The following is a 19,803-nucleotide window of genomic DNA, read 5'->3' on the forward strand; positions in this document are numbered from 1 at the left end:
TAAAAAAAAGTGCTTAGCAAAAAAAAAAAAAAATTAAAAATTATGAATTTTAAACAAGATAAACTACTTTAAAATATACGATATTTGAAGAAAAAAAGAAGTAGTTTTTCTAAACGGTTGATACCGGTTGTTGTGAAAGAATTTAAACGCACAAGGTGTCTGAGTACTCACGGGCGTGACCCGAAGTTTATTGTGTAAATTACAATAAAAGAAGAAAAACAAAAAAAACAAAGTATTGAGAATGATAGACTCAGTTGTATGGTGCAGAGTCAGTAGATGATATTGAAAGAAAACACTTAAGAAAAAAATATGTATATCCGTAGTACAAGTATCGAGAGCACAAACAGAAAAACGAAGACCGAAAAGGAAACGCATATAAAGGTGTCACGGGGATAACTGACTGTACGTATTATTGCGGCGGGGTATACGACGCTAGGCATTTGTTGGACTTTACACCACGACGATAACGCGTGTGTGTGACGGTCCGGTTTACAGTTAAGCGGTGGCTGAGAAGGAGCTGACACGACCGCGTGGTGTCAACGTGTGACAACGCCGTGGCCGTGTCACGGTATATTATTATTTTATGTAGTGATATGAATTACCGATTTACTTTGACAAAACAGGTAGTCTATTACTTAAAACTGGTAGCGCTTATCGATTTCAGACCCATAACGTTAAAGTCTGTTATGATTTTTACTTAATAAACTCCAAACTTTAGAGAGTCGTGGAGCCCTTATTTTTAGTTTTGTTCGACTGTATCCTTTGAAGAAAGCTACCGCGTTAGCTATGATCAATCGAATGACTAATGATTATATTGCCACTTATGGAAAGCCGCAGGTTGTAGTGTCAGANTTTTTTTTTTATATTTATTTTAATTTGACGCATAATTCGGAGAATTACACAGTACGGCCGTTCTACTCTGAAACATATTTAGAATTTAATGTTATATAAAATATATAAATACTACTCGCCAGTAAAATAATCAACCTTTAGGGCCGATCTATATTAATCTGTTTAAAATAATTGTCCACCAGCATAACAAACAACATCTATTCAATAAAAAAAAATTGTATATAACCTTAACGTAGTAAGCATTATTCTTTATCGCTCTTCCCGGAAATTCTTCTATTGTTCACTAGTTTATTTTTAACGTAACATACACCTTCTTAAATAACTAATATTAAGCATTCTCTGTGATATGTATTCCATTATTGATAATGTTGCCGCCTGGGCTGTTCTAAAAATAAAGATCCCAAGTATAAATGGGAATTAGAACTTTGCCGTACGGATGAATATAGGGGCAAATATTAATCAACAAAAATTTTTAATCAATTTAAAATCGCTAAAGGAAAAATATTTTTTGAAGAAAGCTACCGCGTTAGCTATGATCAATCGAATGACTAATGATTATATTGCCACTTATGGAAAGCCGCAGGTTGTAGTGTCAGATCAAGCAAAACAATTTGGCAGCCGAATTTGGCAATCACGTTTGATTGAGTTAGGCATTTCACCAACCCACACAAGTGTGTATCATCCACAATCGAATCCATCAGAAAGAGTTATGCGTGAGTTGGGTCGATTTTTTAGAACATATTGTCATGAATACCACTCTAATTGGCCACGATATGTCCCCTATATTGAATGGGTAATTAACAATACTCTTCACGAAGCTACTGGATTTACACCAAACGAATTGTTTTGCCGTGATATAAAATCATCTCCTATAAAGAAAATAATACAGTTTCCTCCAGGTTCAGACTTATCCAAAGAACAGAAATATATAATGGCCCGTGAAATGCAACTTTACAAATCAAATCAACGAAAACTGCGTCACGATCGTACAAGGCCCTGCTATTTCCTTTAAAATAGGAGATTTAGTTCTCGTTCGTTCTCATAAACTTAGTTCTAGTGTGGACCGAATGATCAGCAAATTTTTTTTATTGTACGAAGGACCATTTGTTGTTACTGATGTTAAACATCAAAATGCATATGTTGTGAAAGATCCAGAGACAGGAAAGCTTCGGGGTACATTTAATGTGATCTTTCTCAAAAAGTACTTGTCTCCAATGTCTACGTCTAGTCTATAAAATTGATTCTATTTTAAATTTCGTTTTATTCAATTCTTAATAATAATTTTATATGATTTCATTATCTCATAATGTATATTTGATTGATTTATTTTCAATTTATTTTATTTTATTCTCTTTATTCTATTTTAATTTTGTTTTTCTTGTTTTGCTTAAAGGTTGAGGTCCACTTTGAGTGTTCGTTTTCTCTTTTTGAGAAGATTTGTCACGTTGTTTCAAACCTTCTCAAGGGGGGTTTCTGTAACGTCACAAATTCGAAGGTGGACCGTTTATGATTTTTTGTTATGTCTACTTATTTATTTTATCGCGCGAAAGAACCTTTTTCTGACACAGCGGTGTCAACCACTCATTATTTTGCCTCTGACCGCTAGATAAGGCGATAAAAGAGAAATATAATTAAAATCGAATTGTTTATCAGTATTGATCCCTTCCAAAAAGACTGGCCGTTATCGATATGAAATTGCCGTTAGATCGGTGTTGACTCTTCTCTATTCTTTCTTCTGTCATTGACCGTGCTAGGGTGCACACGTTTATTTTTTGATTGACACTTTTTGTACAATGATGGAGTAGAGCCGCAAACGGCGAACGGCCAGGTTTTTTCGACGAAGCATCCAGACTATCGGATGGGTCTCTTCGGAGACCGGGTATCGTTTTCTTTTTTATATTATATTTATGTAATGAGCTATATTTTATTAATTATTTTATTGTAAATTAACTTAATTTTGTTTATGTGTGGAGAGCACGTGTTTCCCTTTTCTTCTAGCCAACGCCAAGGAGCGAGTGTCCAGACCGCTCCTGGTGTTCTTCATTAATTTCCTGTTAACATTAACGGATGTGTTCCAATACAGTCCGTGATGTTTGTAATATTATTTGTTTAAATATTTTATTTTATTTGTATTGCCTTTATTTGTAGACATGGCTTTTCATGCATTCGCATTTTTGTCCATGTTAAACTTAATTTTCTTTTTTTAACAATTAAATTAAATTTCCTTATTAATTTCAATATTTATTTTATTGCGCGAGTAACTTATGATATACCACCGACTCGAAAACACCTCTTGGTCGGAGCACCCAGTATCTTCGCCTATTATGGACACGACTTGACTAAATAAATTAATGTAATGACAATATTCTTTGACAGAACAAATGTAAATTTTATTATGACTAAATACAATATTACATAAATTAATCTACCGTTACTGGACACTTTTATATTTAAATTCTTTATATGCAAGCTGGCCACTGCGTTCACCCGTATACAAGGACCAGACACGTTCTTCACAACAAGAAACCGTGGTTGAGCATCCAAAATTTCTTTTTGGCTATTAAACCGGCGATCACGGAACTTAGCTGTGGACTCTCAAATTGAAGCGCTCCACTGTCCGTCATAGGATCGTTCCCAATAGCTTAAGCGCCAAAACCAGACTCGCCGTACACCACGACGCGCAACAATTCAGATCGCGTTGGCCGGTGGTACGCAAGTGGCGCTACAAATGATCGGCGGCCAAACAACTTAATTACTCGCGTGTATTTATCCCTATTCCTTAATCTAGACACGGGCTACGGTATGTTTTACATATCAACCACATACAACTTTGATTGTCATAATTGTGTTCTATAAACCACGAGGCATTATAGTAATTTATACATATAACGACATATTAACTTAGATTATACTTTTAATTAACTTAAAATTAAATTCCACCTATGGTCCGGTAATCATATCTGATAGGTGTGACACCTCGCCTAGGTGGTGGCGACCCTTGCTACTCTAGCTAGTCGTTATGCAAGTGGCAAACCACGTTGTTGTTACAGGCCGAATTACTAATCTAAAAAGACCGCTTGCAAACTAATAAAAATAATAAGAGAATCAGATGAAATGAAAAGGATATGTATGAAGTCTGTGTTGGTATCTTATCTCAAAGTTTTACGGGTATTTTAGCGTCTAAATGTGATATCTATATTTCACACTTCCTCAAATAAACTACAAATTGGAAAATGAGCAAGTTCAATAACTTTTTAACTATGTATTTAAATCCTATGGAAACTTGAAAGACATAGTATCCGTGATGTAGAAACCAATTCTATACAAAGGATAAAATTTTAAATACACCATAAAAGTATCTTTTGCATAATTCTCATATTTCTCTTGATTTACATCATTACACGCCAATTGTACTTAAAATCCCTTTAAAACATTTAAGGAGTTTTTTATTTAATCCAGTTATTTCAGAAACCACCACTGGAAAACAAACGTAATTAACACGCTTATATTAGTTTCACATGTATGTTTGTTGTTTGTAAGTTTGTAACTCCACGTGGCACGTGTTATTATGTCGCGTATTCCGTCGTGTATGACCTTGAGACTAGACTGTCGTAACGCATTCGTCCTACCCCGCTCACCAGTCGTAGACAACAATATTTTCCAACCCGTAGACGCGCGCGTGTCATTAGTTATATATATATATTTAACAAATTTTTATTGTGATTGACACGGCCTCGCGTCGTTTCATTATACACGATGCCCCACGACTCGTGCCACCTTTATCAGCCGTCGATTTATTTTATGAGTATTTAACTGACCAACACCGCGCGTTATACGCCGCGGTGCAAAGTCCAGCAAGTGCCGCACGATGTCCCGCCGCTAATGACACCGTAGTCTTCTTCTCGTTGTCAAAGTGACAACGTCAACAAACTGATCCGCACTCGCGCACCGTCGTCATCTACGCTGCTAACCTTTTGACGCCCCAGGATCACGCCGAACATCGTGTCGTCGACGCCCGCGAAAGTGCCTACCGCCACCGCTAATATTAATATATATATTCATGTATTAATATTCATTGATATATTCCTACAGCCGACGCCGTATATGCCTCGTGTATAATGTTCCCCCCGCCACTCCCGCCCACAAAACACGGCTATATATCATGCGTGATACGTTTACGTACTTAGGTCGCTTTACATGTATATATATATATTAACGCGTAATCCAAAAGGGGCGCACAATGATTTATAAATATATATTTACAAGTATATATACAGTTGTCGCGTTCACTTAAAAGAAAAAGGCGCACAATTACCTATAAATATATAGATATATATATATATTTACGTATATGTGGTTATAGCGTTCACTTAACGAGTAAAAGGCGCACAATTATCTATGAATCCAGATATACGTATGTATCAACAGTTGTCACATTAGCTTCCACTATATACGTCGAAAGAAAGAAACGAAACAGGAAAAATACACCAGTCGAGGTGTACGTCAAAAACGGAACAGGACGCAATATCGGTAATCCATATTCGGCGGCGGCCTTATCTCAGTGTCAAGGGCGGGGAGACGACCGATGACAACCGATTGTCATATTAATAGCTGGACGGCTGATATCGAGAGACACGGGTGAGCGCCAGCCTAGAGCAAAAGGCGGTGCAGTGTCAATATATATATATTCTAATTACTATTATAATTTATATATTAATACGCTTTATACTCATTAAGAGATATGTAGTATATTCATTCCGATTACGGGGGATGATTCCCGTATGTCATTTTTCGTCACTACCACCACGTTGCGCGCCTGCTGCTTTCCTTGGATGTGGTAGCCGTTTCTTAGACTCCCTCTCCGGAATCGAACCCTGATTTCCAGTTACCCCTTACAACCATGATATTGATAGTAACTACTATAATAACATGAAACTAAAAAGTGAAAAATAAATATAGTTTAAAAAAACTAAAAAACACGCTTTTAATGCACATCGAACTAAAAAGTTAAAAATAATTTTTAAAATTAACTTAAAACAATAATTCTAGTATTTTTCGTTCATTATTGTTTTAAGTTAATTTTAAAAATTATTTTTAACTTTTTTGTTCGATGTGCATTAAAAGCGTGTTTTTTAGTTTTTTTAAACTATATTTATTTTAATTTGACGCATAATTCGGAGAATTACACAGTACGGCCGTTCTACTCTGAAACATATTTAGAATTTAATGTTATATAAAATATATAAATACTACTCGCCAGTAAAATAATCAACCTTTAGGGCCGATCTATATTAATCTGTTTACAATAATTGTCCACCAGCATAACAAACAACATCTATTCAATAAAAAAAAATTGTATATAACCTTAACGTAGTAAGCATTATTCTTTATCGCTCTTCCCGGAAATTCTTCTATTGTTCACTAGTTTATTTTTAACGTAACATACACCTTCTTAAATAACTAATATTAAGCATTCTCTGTGATATGTATTCCATTATTGATAATGTTGCCGCCTGGGCTGTTCTAAAAATAAAGATCCCAAGTATAAATGGGAATTAGAACTTTGCCGTACGGATGAATATAGGGGCAAATATTAATCAACAAAAATTTTTAATCAATTTAAAATCGCTAAAGGAAAAATATTTTTTGTTTTGGTTATATAAAATAAACTTACCCAGACTAATGAATACAAATGCGGCTATGCTCTATATAAATAAAATGAATTACCATTTATAACAGTAAGACAATATCTGTAGTTTTTATTACAGCAATGCACCAACCAATTAATACGTAATCCAAAAAGAAAAGGTTGACCGCACAGTTGATTCGTAGTAAAACACAAAATAAGACTAAGGTAAAGTCGCACTGGTGAATAAATTAAACCAGAAGGTAAACTAATGCAAAGCCGCACTGACGAGTAAATAGTATTATATATATATATTGATATAGTTCGCACTGGCGGTTTTGATATAACGCCAACACTAGTTACACCGCACTGTAGTATCCTAAGATGTAGGATAAGTCAAGGTCCCGGTATAACCGACGCTAAACGTTGTACAATAAAACAAACCAAAAAGGCAGAAAGGTAAACAGAGGGCGCAAAAACGGAGTCGAGCAACCAGTTAGGTGTACGTCGAAAACGGAATAGAAAGCAATCTCGGTAATCCATATTCGGCGGCGGCCTTATCTCAGTGTCAAGGGCGGGGAGACGACCGATGACAACCGATTGTCATATTAATAGCTGGACGGCTGATATCGAGAGAGACACGGGTGAGCGCCAGCCTAGAGCAAAAGGCGGTGCCGTGTCACAATATAAAAGAAAAAAAGAAGAAACAAAATGAAAACAACTATAGGTCCTCAAATAATAATATGAATAATGTATTTTAAAACGAAACTTGAACAAAGTTTTTATTGATTCATACAAAAACAACAATTAATTCAAATGAAAACCGATGTAACTTAAACTAAAAACTGTATAATACTACTACAGGAACACATTACATTTTTACAAAAAAAAAACCGACCGAACAACAGTAATAAACTGATAAGGCGTCTTAACAGGTGATAGCGCACAAGCACTACCACCTGATTACACCCAATCAGTGCAGCTATCACACTCGGCGCGAACAGATAAGTACAGTTTTATTTCATAAAGCCGGTTTCACACTATGCTTTTTCGTCGGAAACGCTGGCGACAATAGTCTAAATTGATACTGTATATTTCTATAATCGCTTACACACTGCAATAAAGAAGCGCGTTTCCAATGATGGCCTACGCTCATGTTTGATTTTTGCCGTTTGGCAAAAATAGAACAATTGGTTTATTCAAACACTTAGGGCCTTTTCACACATATACGGTTTCTGTCTAAATGGTTCCGCGACGAATTACTAATATATGACAGTTTATGAAAGGTTTCACACATTATCGCGACCGTGCCGTGTCCGTGTTGCAGCCGTGCAAGTCCACACGGTTCACGACATGTTTGCGGTCAGTAATGTATTGCATAATACGATACTGTTCACACACACGCGGTACGGTCGTCGCACGGCACACTCAATTAATTTTTCTACAATTAATTTTTCTCCGAGTATAAAAAAATTAAAATGACAACTATGGTTGTCGATTTATTAATTTCACTTATAGAAGATCGTATTGTGGGATAAAACATCCAACCTATATCAGGATAGAAATGAAACGAAGAAAGCCTGGAAAGAAGTGTGTATGGAGTTGAATAGTGATTTCAATAATTACGACGATAAACAAAAAAATGATTACGGTAAATTAACATATTATTAAATTTATTTTTTGTAGTTAAAACAATTCATAAAATACTTTTAATATTTATATTATACTATGACGTATATCGCATACTTTATTAATAATATTCAAGTATACAATAATTATGACGTATAAGTTCTATATTTTTAACATTTGCCACTCTAAAGCCCCTGCATTTGATGCAAAATAATCACTTAGAACATTTCGGATGTTATTAGCTGGTAATCCTCCTCGTGTCTCATGTTCTCTCTGTACTTCTTCCAGACCTATTATTACTTCGGTGTCTTCCACTTGGTATCCGTTTCTGTCTCGAACAAAATTATGTAGAATGACACAAGCTTTGACAATTGTCACTGCAAAGTCGGGTTCTAAGTTTATTGGTCTGTGAAATATTCTCCATTTGTTGCTCAAAATGCCGAATGTGCATTCCACAAATCTTCGAACCCTACTTAGGCGATAATTAAATATCCTTTTTTTTTCTGAAAGTTGCGATCCACCAAAAGGACGAAGTAAATGTTTATGGAGCGCAAATGCTTCGTCTCCAAGGAAATAATATTGTAACATGTGATTTTCTATTCCGGTAACATTAGTTTCAGTTGGTATTTCTAGATTACCGTTTATAACTGATGTCCACAATGATGACCTTTTAAATACAGATGAGTCACAATCTTTTCCGTAACTCCCAATGTCGACGTATATAAAGCGATAATTATCATCAGCTACAGCCATTAAAACTACAGAAGAATAACCTTTGTAATTATGATACATTGAACCCAAAGGATTAATAATTCTGATATGCTCTCCATCGACTGCCCCTAAACAGTGTGGAAAATTAGCTCGTTTCTCAAATTCTTCAGCAATCAATTCCCATTTTTCTTTAGTAGGAAGAGGTATACATTCCCGTAACATTACTTCCCAGATACTAATACATACTTTTTTAACGATGTTGCTGATGGTTGAAATGCCAAGTCTATAACTGAGATGTAAATCTGTGAAAGTACACCCACTTGCTAGATACCTGAAACCAAAGTAAATTATTTAAAATTTTTTTAGGTGAGGAAGTTATGAAACGATGGGTAAATATTCGAGATGCATTTCATAAGTCTATAAAAAAAGAGAAATCGCTAAATAAATCTGGAGCTGGTGCATCAGCAATAAAGAAATATGTATACGCAGAACAGCTAAAATTTTTAACAAAAGTATTCAGTCCACGGTCAACTGAAGATAGTTTATCTATCAACTCGGGTAACGAAGATAATGAACCAAATTTTTTAGAAAATGACAACAAAAGAGGCCAATTTAAAATACCACCAAAAAAGCAACTTGGATCTCGTAAAAGAAAAATAGATGAGGTTGAGATGAGAATGTTAAAAGCGTTGGAAGAACCAGAAGATCGTCACATTTCATTTTTCAAAGGCATTGTTCCAACTTTGCATACATTTACAGAAGATGAAACTATAAACTTCCAGATGGGTGTACTACAATTATTGACCAATATTAAGCAGAGCCGGTTTCAATCACAACAACCTAACACGGATTTCAACTCTCATTCATTAACAACAGCTCCAAGTATTAATTATAATCGCTATACTCCTACGCAAAGAAATATGCATAACTATGATCTGCAACTGTCTACGAATCAACCAGGAATATCTTCTATGCATTATCAAACTACAGAGCATCGCCCCAAACATAAAAACGTCCCTCGCCAATATAACCATATTGACGACAATCCATCTTCCGTTGTCAGTACTTACACAGACGACTCATCATTATTAGATTTAGATTTTACTTAATAATTCAGATACTATACATAATATATATTGTATTATATTTTTTTTTTGTACTATTATTTATTAAGTAATACTTGTAAAATGCATTGTTTTTTCTTCTTAAAGACTAATAAATAATTTCTAATATTCACAAATAAATTGTAAAAGTTTGCTACATTTTAATACATAAAATATTATTAAAAAAATTTAATAATTTGTATTTGTTATTTACTTACCTCAGGGTTACAGCTAACATTTGTAAAGGTTCGATGCAGTCTCTCATGAAAGTATTCTGACGCTGCAATGTTTTTTTTAGCCGGTCGTGTAATTCATCAAAAGATTTTATGGACATTCGAAAATAAATAAAAAACTTATACTCGTGTTCTCGAAGGTCCTTAAACGTAGTATAAAAGTCGCTCATTTCTTTCCTTGTAGAAATATATGGATGAATCCAATAAATTCTTTTCCGTATATTTCTAACACAACGCTGATGGCGTCTGTTTAGAACTATAAGAGCAATTTTTTTATTATTGTTCATCAGCACAACCGTTTATGACAATAAACAATGACTACAATGAATACAACTCTGTAATAACATACGTTACTACCAGCGCAGCGCTAGCAGCTGTGCGGTGTGCCGTGCGAAAACCGTGTATGTGTGAAACCGGCCTTAGGTTTTGACAGCGTTTTCATCGCGCGTCAAGTATCATTTTCTAAGTATCCTTGTACTCCTATGTATTTTTGAAAATTAAAAAATCATTTGGTATGTTTAATAGCCACAACTTGAAGAGGCGCTGCGGCTGGCAAAATTTTGATTTTTTTTTAGATATCATTCCTTTCTGCGAATTTAATTTTCAATCTACTAGAATTAATGTAGTTATTTTAGTAAATTAGTTGCTCGCTGTTGTAAAATTATAAAAATAGCACGGAATATATAATACAATATATATATATATTGTGATTGGGCAGGGTAGTTACGGCACGAAGGTATATATTATTAAGCAAACACCAAACGTATTATTAATTACTGTTTCTTATTTTTTATAACTGTGCAAATTTTTGTTGTTTACAATAATAATTTGACAATTGTATTTTCTAAATTAACCGTTAATTAATAGAATAAAAATATAATTATTATTTTTTATTATTATACATTAATTATAATTTATGCACGATTGATTTTTATATCACGCTTATATTAGTTTCACTTGTATGTGTGATGTGTGAGTGGGTAATTTACGTGCCTGCTGCTTTCCTTGGATGTGGTAGCCGTTTCTCAGACCCCTCTCCGGAATTGAACCCTGTTTTCCCGTTACACGTTACAACCATGATATTGATAGTAACTACTATCATAACATGAAACCAAAAAGTTAAAAATAAATATAGTTTAAAAAAACTAAAAAAAATGCTTCTAATTACATCGAACTTAAAAGTTAAAAATAATTTTTAAAATAAGCTTAAATAATGAACGAAAAATATTGGTATTATTGTGATAAAAGCGTGGGTGCTTTGTGCCATATTTTTTGTATATTGAGCGCCCGATGCTTTTATCACAATAATACTAATTTTGAACAAATTTTACTTGGACCAATATGAATAAAAATGTATTTTATTAAAACATTCATTAATCAGATCAAAAATAAAAATAATTAAATTGTTTAATCGCAGTCGCAGCACCTCCTCATTATTCTAACAGCCATCGCGCTGTAGCACGATGAGCTAGTCAGTCTCTGATAATTACCTATACAATCAAAGTATACTTGGCATAATTAATAAATTTGAAATTAATTAATTAATTTCTCAACTCTATTCAGCAATTTGCCAATCTTATAAATTCTCAAGTTCAACCTATTGTTCCGATCAAAAATGAATTTTGCTCTTTTCAGTCAACAGTTTGAAAAAATAATCCTATATCCCGTACTCATTCTTCTAGCATTATTTATAGGCAATAAGTAATCTCAATCATAAGTATAAGAATCTTCATATGATTCACTTAACTATAGTCAAAGTCCTTATCCTGAACAACATGTTTTAACTTCCTTTACATTGACCCAATCTTAATTAAAAAACAAATTCCCTAAATCTCCTACGTACCCAGTAGATTTATCCAACTCCCATAGTAGTTAAAAATTGTTCACTTCTCCAATTTCCAATATTAATCAAGGTATACAACAAATAATTATAATCACACCAACTCGGACACAGTATAAATTAGAAATATTAGGATAATATTACAAAATAAATACAGATTTATTTTATTTATTTATAAATAAATTTTTATTTGTGACTTTTAAATTTCTTTTATCCAATAATTATACTAATTAAAGATGCATGATAAAGATAAAATACTTAATTAGTACTCAACAATGTAATGTCATGTACAAAATGTTAGCAAATATTAAATGATATCAATTTTTGAATTAATAAATTAGAGAACTGTTATGAAATAAAATAAAACTTTATGAGGTTGTACTTTAACAAATATGAAACACAAAAGTTAAAAAATCAAACTTAATGTATCAAGATATTTTATTAAAAGTAAAAATTAAAACAATCATAAAATTTTCTAACTTCTTTACTGTCAACAGTTGTAAAAATGTTGACTAAACTTGCTAATCTAAGTAATGAAAAAGTGTAAATTATAAAACTAATCCATCAGAAATTAATATTCTTATTTAACTTGAATTCTAAACTTGTCACTTAAATAAAATATCTGTTGTTCAAAATTTTAGCAAATAGCAAAAAAATACCATAGAAATTAGAAGATTCTTTAAATATTCATACATTTTGAAAATATACTTGAACTGTGAATTGAAAATTGGTATGATATAATCTGTTATTTTTCATTTTAATAACAAAATTTAAAAACACTATATTTTCTGATAATATAATATTATTACAATCAATAATAATATCAATTGGTAGTCATCGGTTAATCAACGACTATCAATTATTGCATTGCCTACGGTAAGGGCTGTTTCACTTACAGATATATTAAAATTGAAAATAGGCACTAATAAATGATGCGGCTCGTGATGAATTTTAATGTAGATAACTATTTTAAATGTCTCGACTTTTGTGGATGCTCTCGCTGTTAATATAATTATACACTTGCATGCTAAATTTTCTTTAAATGTAGTATACAGATCAATACAACCATATGTGAAACTAAGGAAGTGGTTTAGTCTTTTAAAAATTTAGAAAATTATGTTTATTGTTATTTAAATTATTTTTAGAATGGGGAATGATACATTTAGTCCTTTTAAAATGTTCTTTATAGTAGTATCTATGAATTAAAATTTTGAAACTTTCATTAGACTTTAGACAAAAAACAAATAAGTACATAGTAGTAAAATTAATACCTTTTCAGCTTTGCATCGAAGCTAAAATATAACTTAATGAAATATTAAAAATAATCTTAAGTCAGTACAGGTTAAAAACTTAAGGTTAATTTCGGCATGAGTATAAAAGTCAAAATCGAAAAATGATGCGTTTGCAAGCGGGCTTTTTAGATTAGTAATTCGGCCTGTAACAACAACGTGGTTTGCCACTTGCATAACGACTGTCTAGAGTAGCAAGGGTCGCCACCACCTAGGCGAGGTGTCACACCTATCAGATATGATTACCGGACCATAGGTGGAATTTAATTTTAAGTTAATTAAAAGTATAATCTAAGTTAATATGTCGTTATATGTATAAATTACTATAATGCCTCGTGGTTTATAGAACACAATTATGACAATCAAAGTTGTATGTGGTTGATATGTAAAACATACCGTAGCCCGTGTCTAGATTAAGGAATAGGAATGAAATACACGCGAGTAATTAAGTTACTCGCGCAATAAAATAAATATTACAATTGAAATTAATAAGGAAATTTAATTTAATTGTTAAAAAAAGAAAATTAAGTTAAACATGGACAAAAATGCGAATGCATCAAAAACCATGTCTACAAATAAAGGCAATACAAATAAAATAAAATATTTAAACAAATAATATTACAAACATCACGGATGGTATTGGAACACATCCGTTAATGTTAACAGGAAATTAATGAAGAACACCAGGAGCGGTCTGGACACTCGCTCCTTAGCGTTGGCTAGAAGAAAAGGGAAACACGTGCTCTCCACACATAAACAAAATTAAGTTAATTTACAATAAAATAATTAATAAAATATAGCTCATTACATAAATATAATATAAAAAAGAAAACGATACCCGGTCTCCGAAGAGACCCATCCGATAGTCTGGATGCTTCGTCGAAAAAACCTGGCCGTTCGCCGTTTGTGGCTCTACTCCATCATTGTACAAAAAGTGTCAATCAAAAAATAAACGTGTGCACCCTAGCACGGTCAATGACAGAAGAAAGAATAGAGAAGAGTCAACACCGATCTAACGGCAATTTCATATCGATAACGGCCAGTCTTTTTGGAAGGGATCAATACTGATAAACAATTCGATTTTAATTATATTTCTCTTTTATCGCCTTATCTAGCGGTCAGAGGCAAAATAATGAGTGGTTGACACCGCTGTGTCAGAAAAAGGTTCTTTCGCGCGATAAAATAAATAAGTAGACATAACAAAAAATCATAAACGGACCACCTTTGAATTTGTGACGTTACACGTTACAGAAACTATTTTATAGTCTTTAATTTACCTCAAACTATCCCATAACTGTCGATAGATCAACTGTAATATAAGAAAATATGTGGACTAGTTACTTTAATCTGAGTTAAAAATAATTATTAGTTGGTAGTTGAAAAGTATATTACAACTCCTATAGGCATAAGTTTGGAAACGTTGTTGCGTATTGAATAATAATAATGTTATAATGACCACTGATAATTTTTGTATAAACTTACAAACTACTACCTGTAATATGTTTGACAGCATGACGTACTTAAAGTGACACTAATTGTCGATAAAGCGNTAAATGACACTAATTGTCGATAAAACGATTATAACAATTGAACACGTTTCAACGGTCACAGATAAAAGTGTACACTAGTTATGTATGTTAGATATCAATGCTAAAACTCCTATAGGAAAAAGTCCGGAAACATTATGTTATGCATTGACCGATATTGCTATATTCTACAAATACTCTAATTAAAGATCGCGTATAAGAGAGCGATTTTTAAAATGTCCATTTAACTTCTTTTTACATGTTTTAATAAAAAAATTTTTTTTCTTAATAAATTTGCAGATAATTTGCAATTGATATCATCTTTATAAAATTAAATTCATAAAAATGATCATAGCAAAATCTGCCTTCAAATAGGACACTTTTCTACCCTTAAAACGATGATTATTTAAAAATGGTTTAACATAAAAAGTTATTTTCACCATAATTCTTTTTAAAATTGAATTCTCTATTGAAATGAGTAAAAAAAATTAGTGGTTGCCATTTAAATTTCTTAAGTTAGAGTAAATTTCTACCCTTTTGCATTAGGGTTGAATTTTAATTTTAATCGTAAAAGATGCATTTAATTATTCAATTAGCCTCTAAAAAAAAAAAATTTAAAAAAAATCAATAGCGGCTCTAAAAAATTGGTGTTTCCGAACTTATTGAACACGCTGTATATGATTAGTATATTAAGAAATTTCTAAGAAATTATTGTAGATATAAAATAATTGCACCCCACCTTTCATGCTATACATATTACCAGGGTTCGGGACTTTAGCATTTGCATATTTTTTTTATTTATTGTAAAATGTAGCAGAGTTCGAAATAAATTTATTTCTCAATGCCGTGATACGAAATCTAAAATTTAAATGTGTATATTTTTGCATATTTTATAGATTTTACAGGAAAGTGTTTATTATAACATTTTTTTGCTTATTTTGAAAAATTATTAAAATATTTAAATTTACAAATGTCAACCAATCGAAAAAAGAAAATAATAATAATGCAGTCTTATGTACTATTTCCAATATACTACTCACAATCCCTAATAATTTTTGTGTTGGAAAATTGTCTTCATTTTTTGAAAATATGAAGGCTCGTATTGTCTGTATTGATACATATAAGATATGTTACGATACGGGCGAAACGACAATTATATAATGTAACGTGCTTATAAAATGTTCTGTGAAACTAAAGGTATTCTCGGTAAACATAGTTCAGACAGCTAGCGCCGTTTTTTAGGTAATAACTAGTCTCTAGTCTCTAGTGTTTAGTCTTTATCTCTAGTCTCTAGCTATATACTAAAATCCCATCCCTTCATTATAGATGTACCTGAAACAGATTTTGCGTTTTTTCTGCTTTAAAATTCCGTTTTTTAGACTAGTGGAGACCGCACACCGGTACCGTTCGACATGACTTGCGGTGTCGAGTCATTTCTTGCCTCCGTGAGATTTTTTTTGTGTCCCCGTTTTTCGTAATTCGCGATTTTCAGTAAGCACACGTATCGATCTGGAAAATAAAACGAATGGTAATCGAATCGTTTTTGTATTATAAGGTATGACATTAGTTACAAATCCGTGTGAGGTAAAAAGTGACTGTCGTATCAAATTTTAATGCGAAAATGTTTGAAATTTATATTATTATTATTATGATATTTTATGTCATGAATATTTAACGAATTTGCATTCAGAGAGAACAACGTGAAGGTGAAGGTCATACAATCTCTCCACACAAAACGGAAATTTCCCCGGCCGTATAGATGCCATTTGGAGTTCAAATAGCAAATACACAGCTCGGAAAAATATCCATTTCGGAGGACACACGGGTACACAGGCAGAATATTCGTATAAACGCTTAAGTCACGCCCGTCAAAATCAAGTCAATTTTGCCCGGATTATACCACTTAATCCGTTCAAAACACTTGATTACCTGCTATACCGCGGGACCGCATTCCATGTCGCCATTGAACGCTCATTCAATGCAATATAACATTGCACAACACGGGAAGATATCCGTTTCAAACCGACGGGGACACAGGCAGAATAATCACATAAACGCTCAAGTCATGCCCGTCGTGGCCGGCACCCCTAAACAACCTGTGATGGAAATCAAAAATTTTGTGCGGTTACATCACGTAATCCCTTCAAAAAACGTGATTTACATCATAATTCTAATACTTCCCTGTACACGACGTTTTTCACAACGCACGGCCCGTCCGCGACTGACAAAGTGTACACCTTGATAGAATTCTGGTTGTGCACCCTCGAAAACGTCACGTACAGCTGTACCGTCAACGATAGGCCGACACGATCGAACGTCTGACCCTGTGACTTGTTGATTGTCATGGCGTAGCAGAGCCTCACAGGGAACTGGTAACGACACATGTGGTACGGAATGTCACCGTCCTTAGACATCCTCGTCTGAATTATCAGAACGACTATCTCCTCGGCGTCGAGATCTATCAACAGTTTAGTTTTAAAATTATGTTGCCTGAGCTGAGTAATTGCCAGTCTGGTAAAATAATTTTAATATGAATAAAAAATTTCTTCTTGAGAGTGGTGACTACAGTGATGAGATCCTTGATCTTTAATTAAGTATTGAATCTAAATGAGATAAAAATCAAATCAGTTGAAAATTTATTTTAACTTAAAAAGAATTAAGAAAAAATGCAAAGAATTCCTTGCTATATGCAGGTTGGAACCTTGTACCCCAAGCGCGTAAAACACAAGTTTTACAACACAAAGACACGGCAACCGTACGTCGCTAACGACGACTGAAAAAATTGGCCATTTAAGCTAGTTCAAATTTCAAAGTTATTTTTATCAACTTCAAGAAGCAAAAAAATTTAAATAAGTTTAACTTTCTATGCTATATCAATATTTAATTTATATAATATTTATGAAAATCTGTACTCCCCTTGTCAGGTATTTTAAAATAAAATAAAATACAAAACCCAGAATTTTAACACGACGCCACACAGAACGTAAAACGTATTCAACGCTCCAGAGATAGCGTGTTTTCCGTATCTGTGACGACCACGCCTTCCGTCATTTTAAAATAACCGCCTCGCGCATTCGTCGTTCGAAATCGGTGCATCATTTATATTTTGACTGTCTTACATCGCATACCATTTAGTAACATTGATTTGCGTTCCAAATCGTGTGCGTGTGGGTATCGTTAAGCTGCAATCTTATGTATGAGTTTTGGACGACTCGCAGGGTCGTACATACAGTAAAATATTCGTATTTTTAGAATTAACTACGTGTATGCTCGTCATTATCGTTTGTTATAATAGTATAATTGCTATTATTAGCAATTAGCTCTCACCGAACCCATTTCTTTCAACAATACGTCAAAAGATCACAAATCATATCTAATCGAAGATATTACCCTCAAAACTTGAAAAAATTTCCCTCTTTCTCCGTAAATGGGGGAAATCTCCAAAAAAATTATAAATTTAAAAATCGCTAATTTTCGACTTCTTTCAATTTATTTTCCTTAAAACTGTCATAACATTTAAAAATGACTATATCAATATAATTTTTTTTTTATAAATGCACAATAACTTTACCTATCATTTGGTATAATGATTTTATAAATGTAACCCTTTACTTGCCCACAGGGAGAATTCAAAATGACGTTTTCACAAAAATTATTTTTTTCAAGCTCACTTTTGAAAGTGTTATAATAATAAACATAAAACGTTATAATACGTTTTACTATGCCGCCAATGATACTGAGTCCCTCCTAACAGTGCGTGCAACGGTATAACCACTACCACGATTGATAACGGTTCCAGCAACGTTAAGCCGGCCACCTGTCACACACAACATATCACCGTAGATTTTAAGGCTAGATTTTTAAGTTCGGTAGAATAAGTGTGGAATACTCAATAAAAGATTTTTGGATTTGTAACATTTTTTATTATTCAGTATTAGTTTATAGTGGTCATAAGGGCCTTTTAATAAATTAGTCATTTTTAGTCAAACCTGTGATATATATCTGAACTGTGATATTTGTGAATTTTTACTGAACTGTTTAAGAGATTTATGTTTTATTATTGAGAAAATTTGTGTATTGTGGTCATGTTTAATTGTATCATATTATAGTTTATGTTTTATATTTGCGTTAGAAACAACTGCCCAGCTAAAGCCTTGTAAGTAGTTGTTTGTGTATATATTTAATTTTGTTCATTGAGTATCCAGTTTGCTCGTATTGATTTTGATTTATTGAACAGAATTTAGTAAAATATTTATCCTATTGTTAGCATGAGGCTGAGCGTTCCATAATCATAAGGGTCTTGAAAATATAGTTTGTTAAAAGCCATAAGGGTGGGGTTTGGTGATTAGTGAATTATATTGTAGATGAATTATTTTTTCTATTAAATTATTGTGTTTTTCTCCCTTTTTTTTGTCTGTTCAATATCCTATCACTATAAGTAGATAGCTAGTCATTTCTTGTTACTACATTAAAGTTTTTATTACCATTTTAGTTTTATCTTGATTATTTATTGAAGGAGTTATAGTTATTATCGTTTATTTTTATAAGGTCTATAGCTCTAATATATATTACTATTAAGTAAAATTAAAACTATATTAAAAATATTATTAATTTAAAAAAACTAAAAAATATTAAAAATATTAAACTCAAAAGCCACAAAAAAATTAATGAAAAGTCGCGGATACGTATTTCGGAAACAATGTTACCATTATCAACGCTAAACACATACTGACACCCCGACTAGAAAAAACTCCCTTATATACCCCTAGTGACCTTATCACCTAGTGACGTTATCACTAAGTAATATTATCACATTTTGCCAGTTTACACAAGTTTAATAATGAATTTTTCAGTGGGCCAAGATCCCAATTAATTAAATTGTTTTTATTTTTAAACATTTCTATTGCTTCTCTGATATTAAGTTCTTTGTAATTATTTACGTTTTTAATTAGTTTTATGGTTTTAATAGAGTGATTATGTGTCAATAAATGTTC

General features: G+C 32.7%; 2 protein-coding genes across 2 annotated transcripts; one reads left to right on the forward strand and one right to left on the reverse strand.

Annotated features, from left to right (window-relative positions):
• The first annotated feature begins 674 nt into the window (after window positions 1–674).
• Window positions 675–1,864, forward strand: LOC126902085 (uncharacterized). Its single transcript, XM_050679107.1, has 2 exons — window positions 675–837; window positions 1,436–1,864. The coding sequence occupies exons 1-2, from the start codon at window positions 787–789 to the stop codon at window positions 1,862–1,864; spliced, it is 480 nt and encodes a 159-aa protein (XP_050535064.1). The 5' UTR covers window positions 675–786.
• Window positions 1,865–8,269: 6,405 nt separating this feature from the next.
• Window positions 8,270–10,325, reverse strand: LOC126902086 (uncharacterized). Its single transcript, XM_050679109.1, has 2 exons — window positions 10,140–10,325; window positions 8,270–9,149 (listed from the first exon to the last, which is right to left on the reverse strand). The coding sequence occupies exons 1-2, from the start codon at window positions 10,322–10,324 to the stop codon at window positions 8,270–8,272; spliced, it is 1,065 nt and encodes a 354-aa protein (XP_050535066.1). The 5' UTR covers window position 10,325.
• Window positions 10,326–19,803: the final 9,478 nt, after the last annotated feature.

This window comes from Daktulosphaira vitifoliae, unplaced genomic scaffold (assembly GCF_025091365.1).
Source record: "Daktulosphaira vitifoliae isolate Bord-2020 unplaced genomic scaffold, ASM2509136v1 Scaffold_3, whole genome shotgun sequence".
Taxonomy (NCBI): Eukaryota; Metazoa; Arthropoda; class Insecta; order Hemiptera; family Phylloxeridae; genus Daktulosphaira; species Daktulosphaira vitifoliae.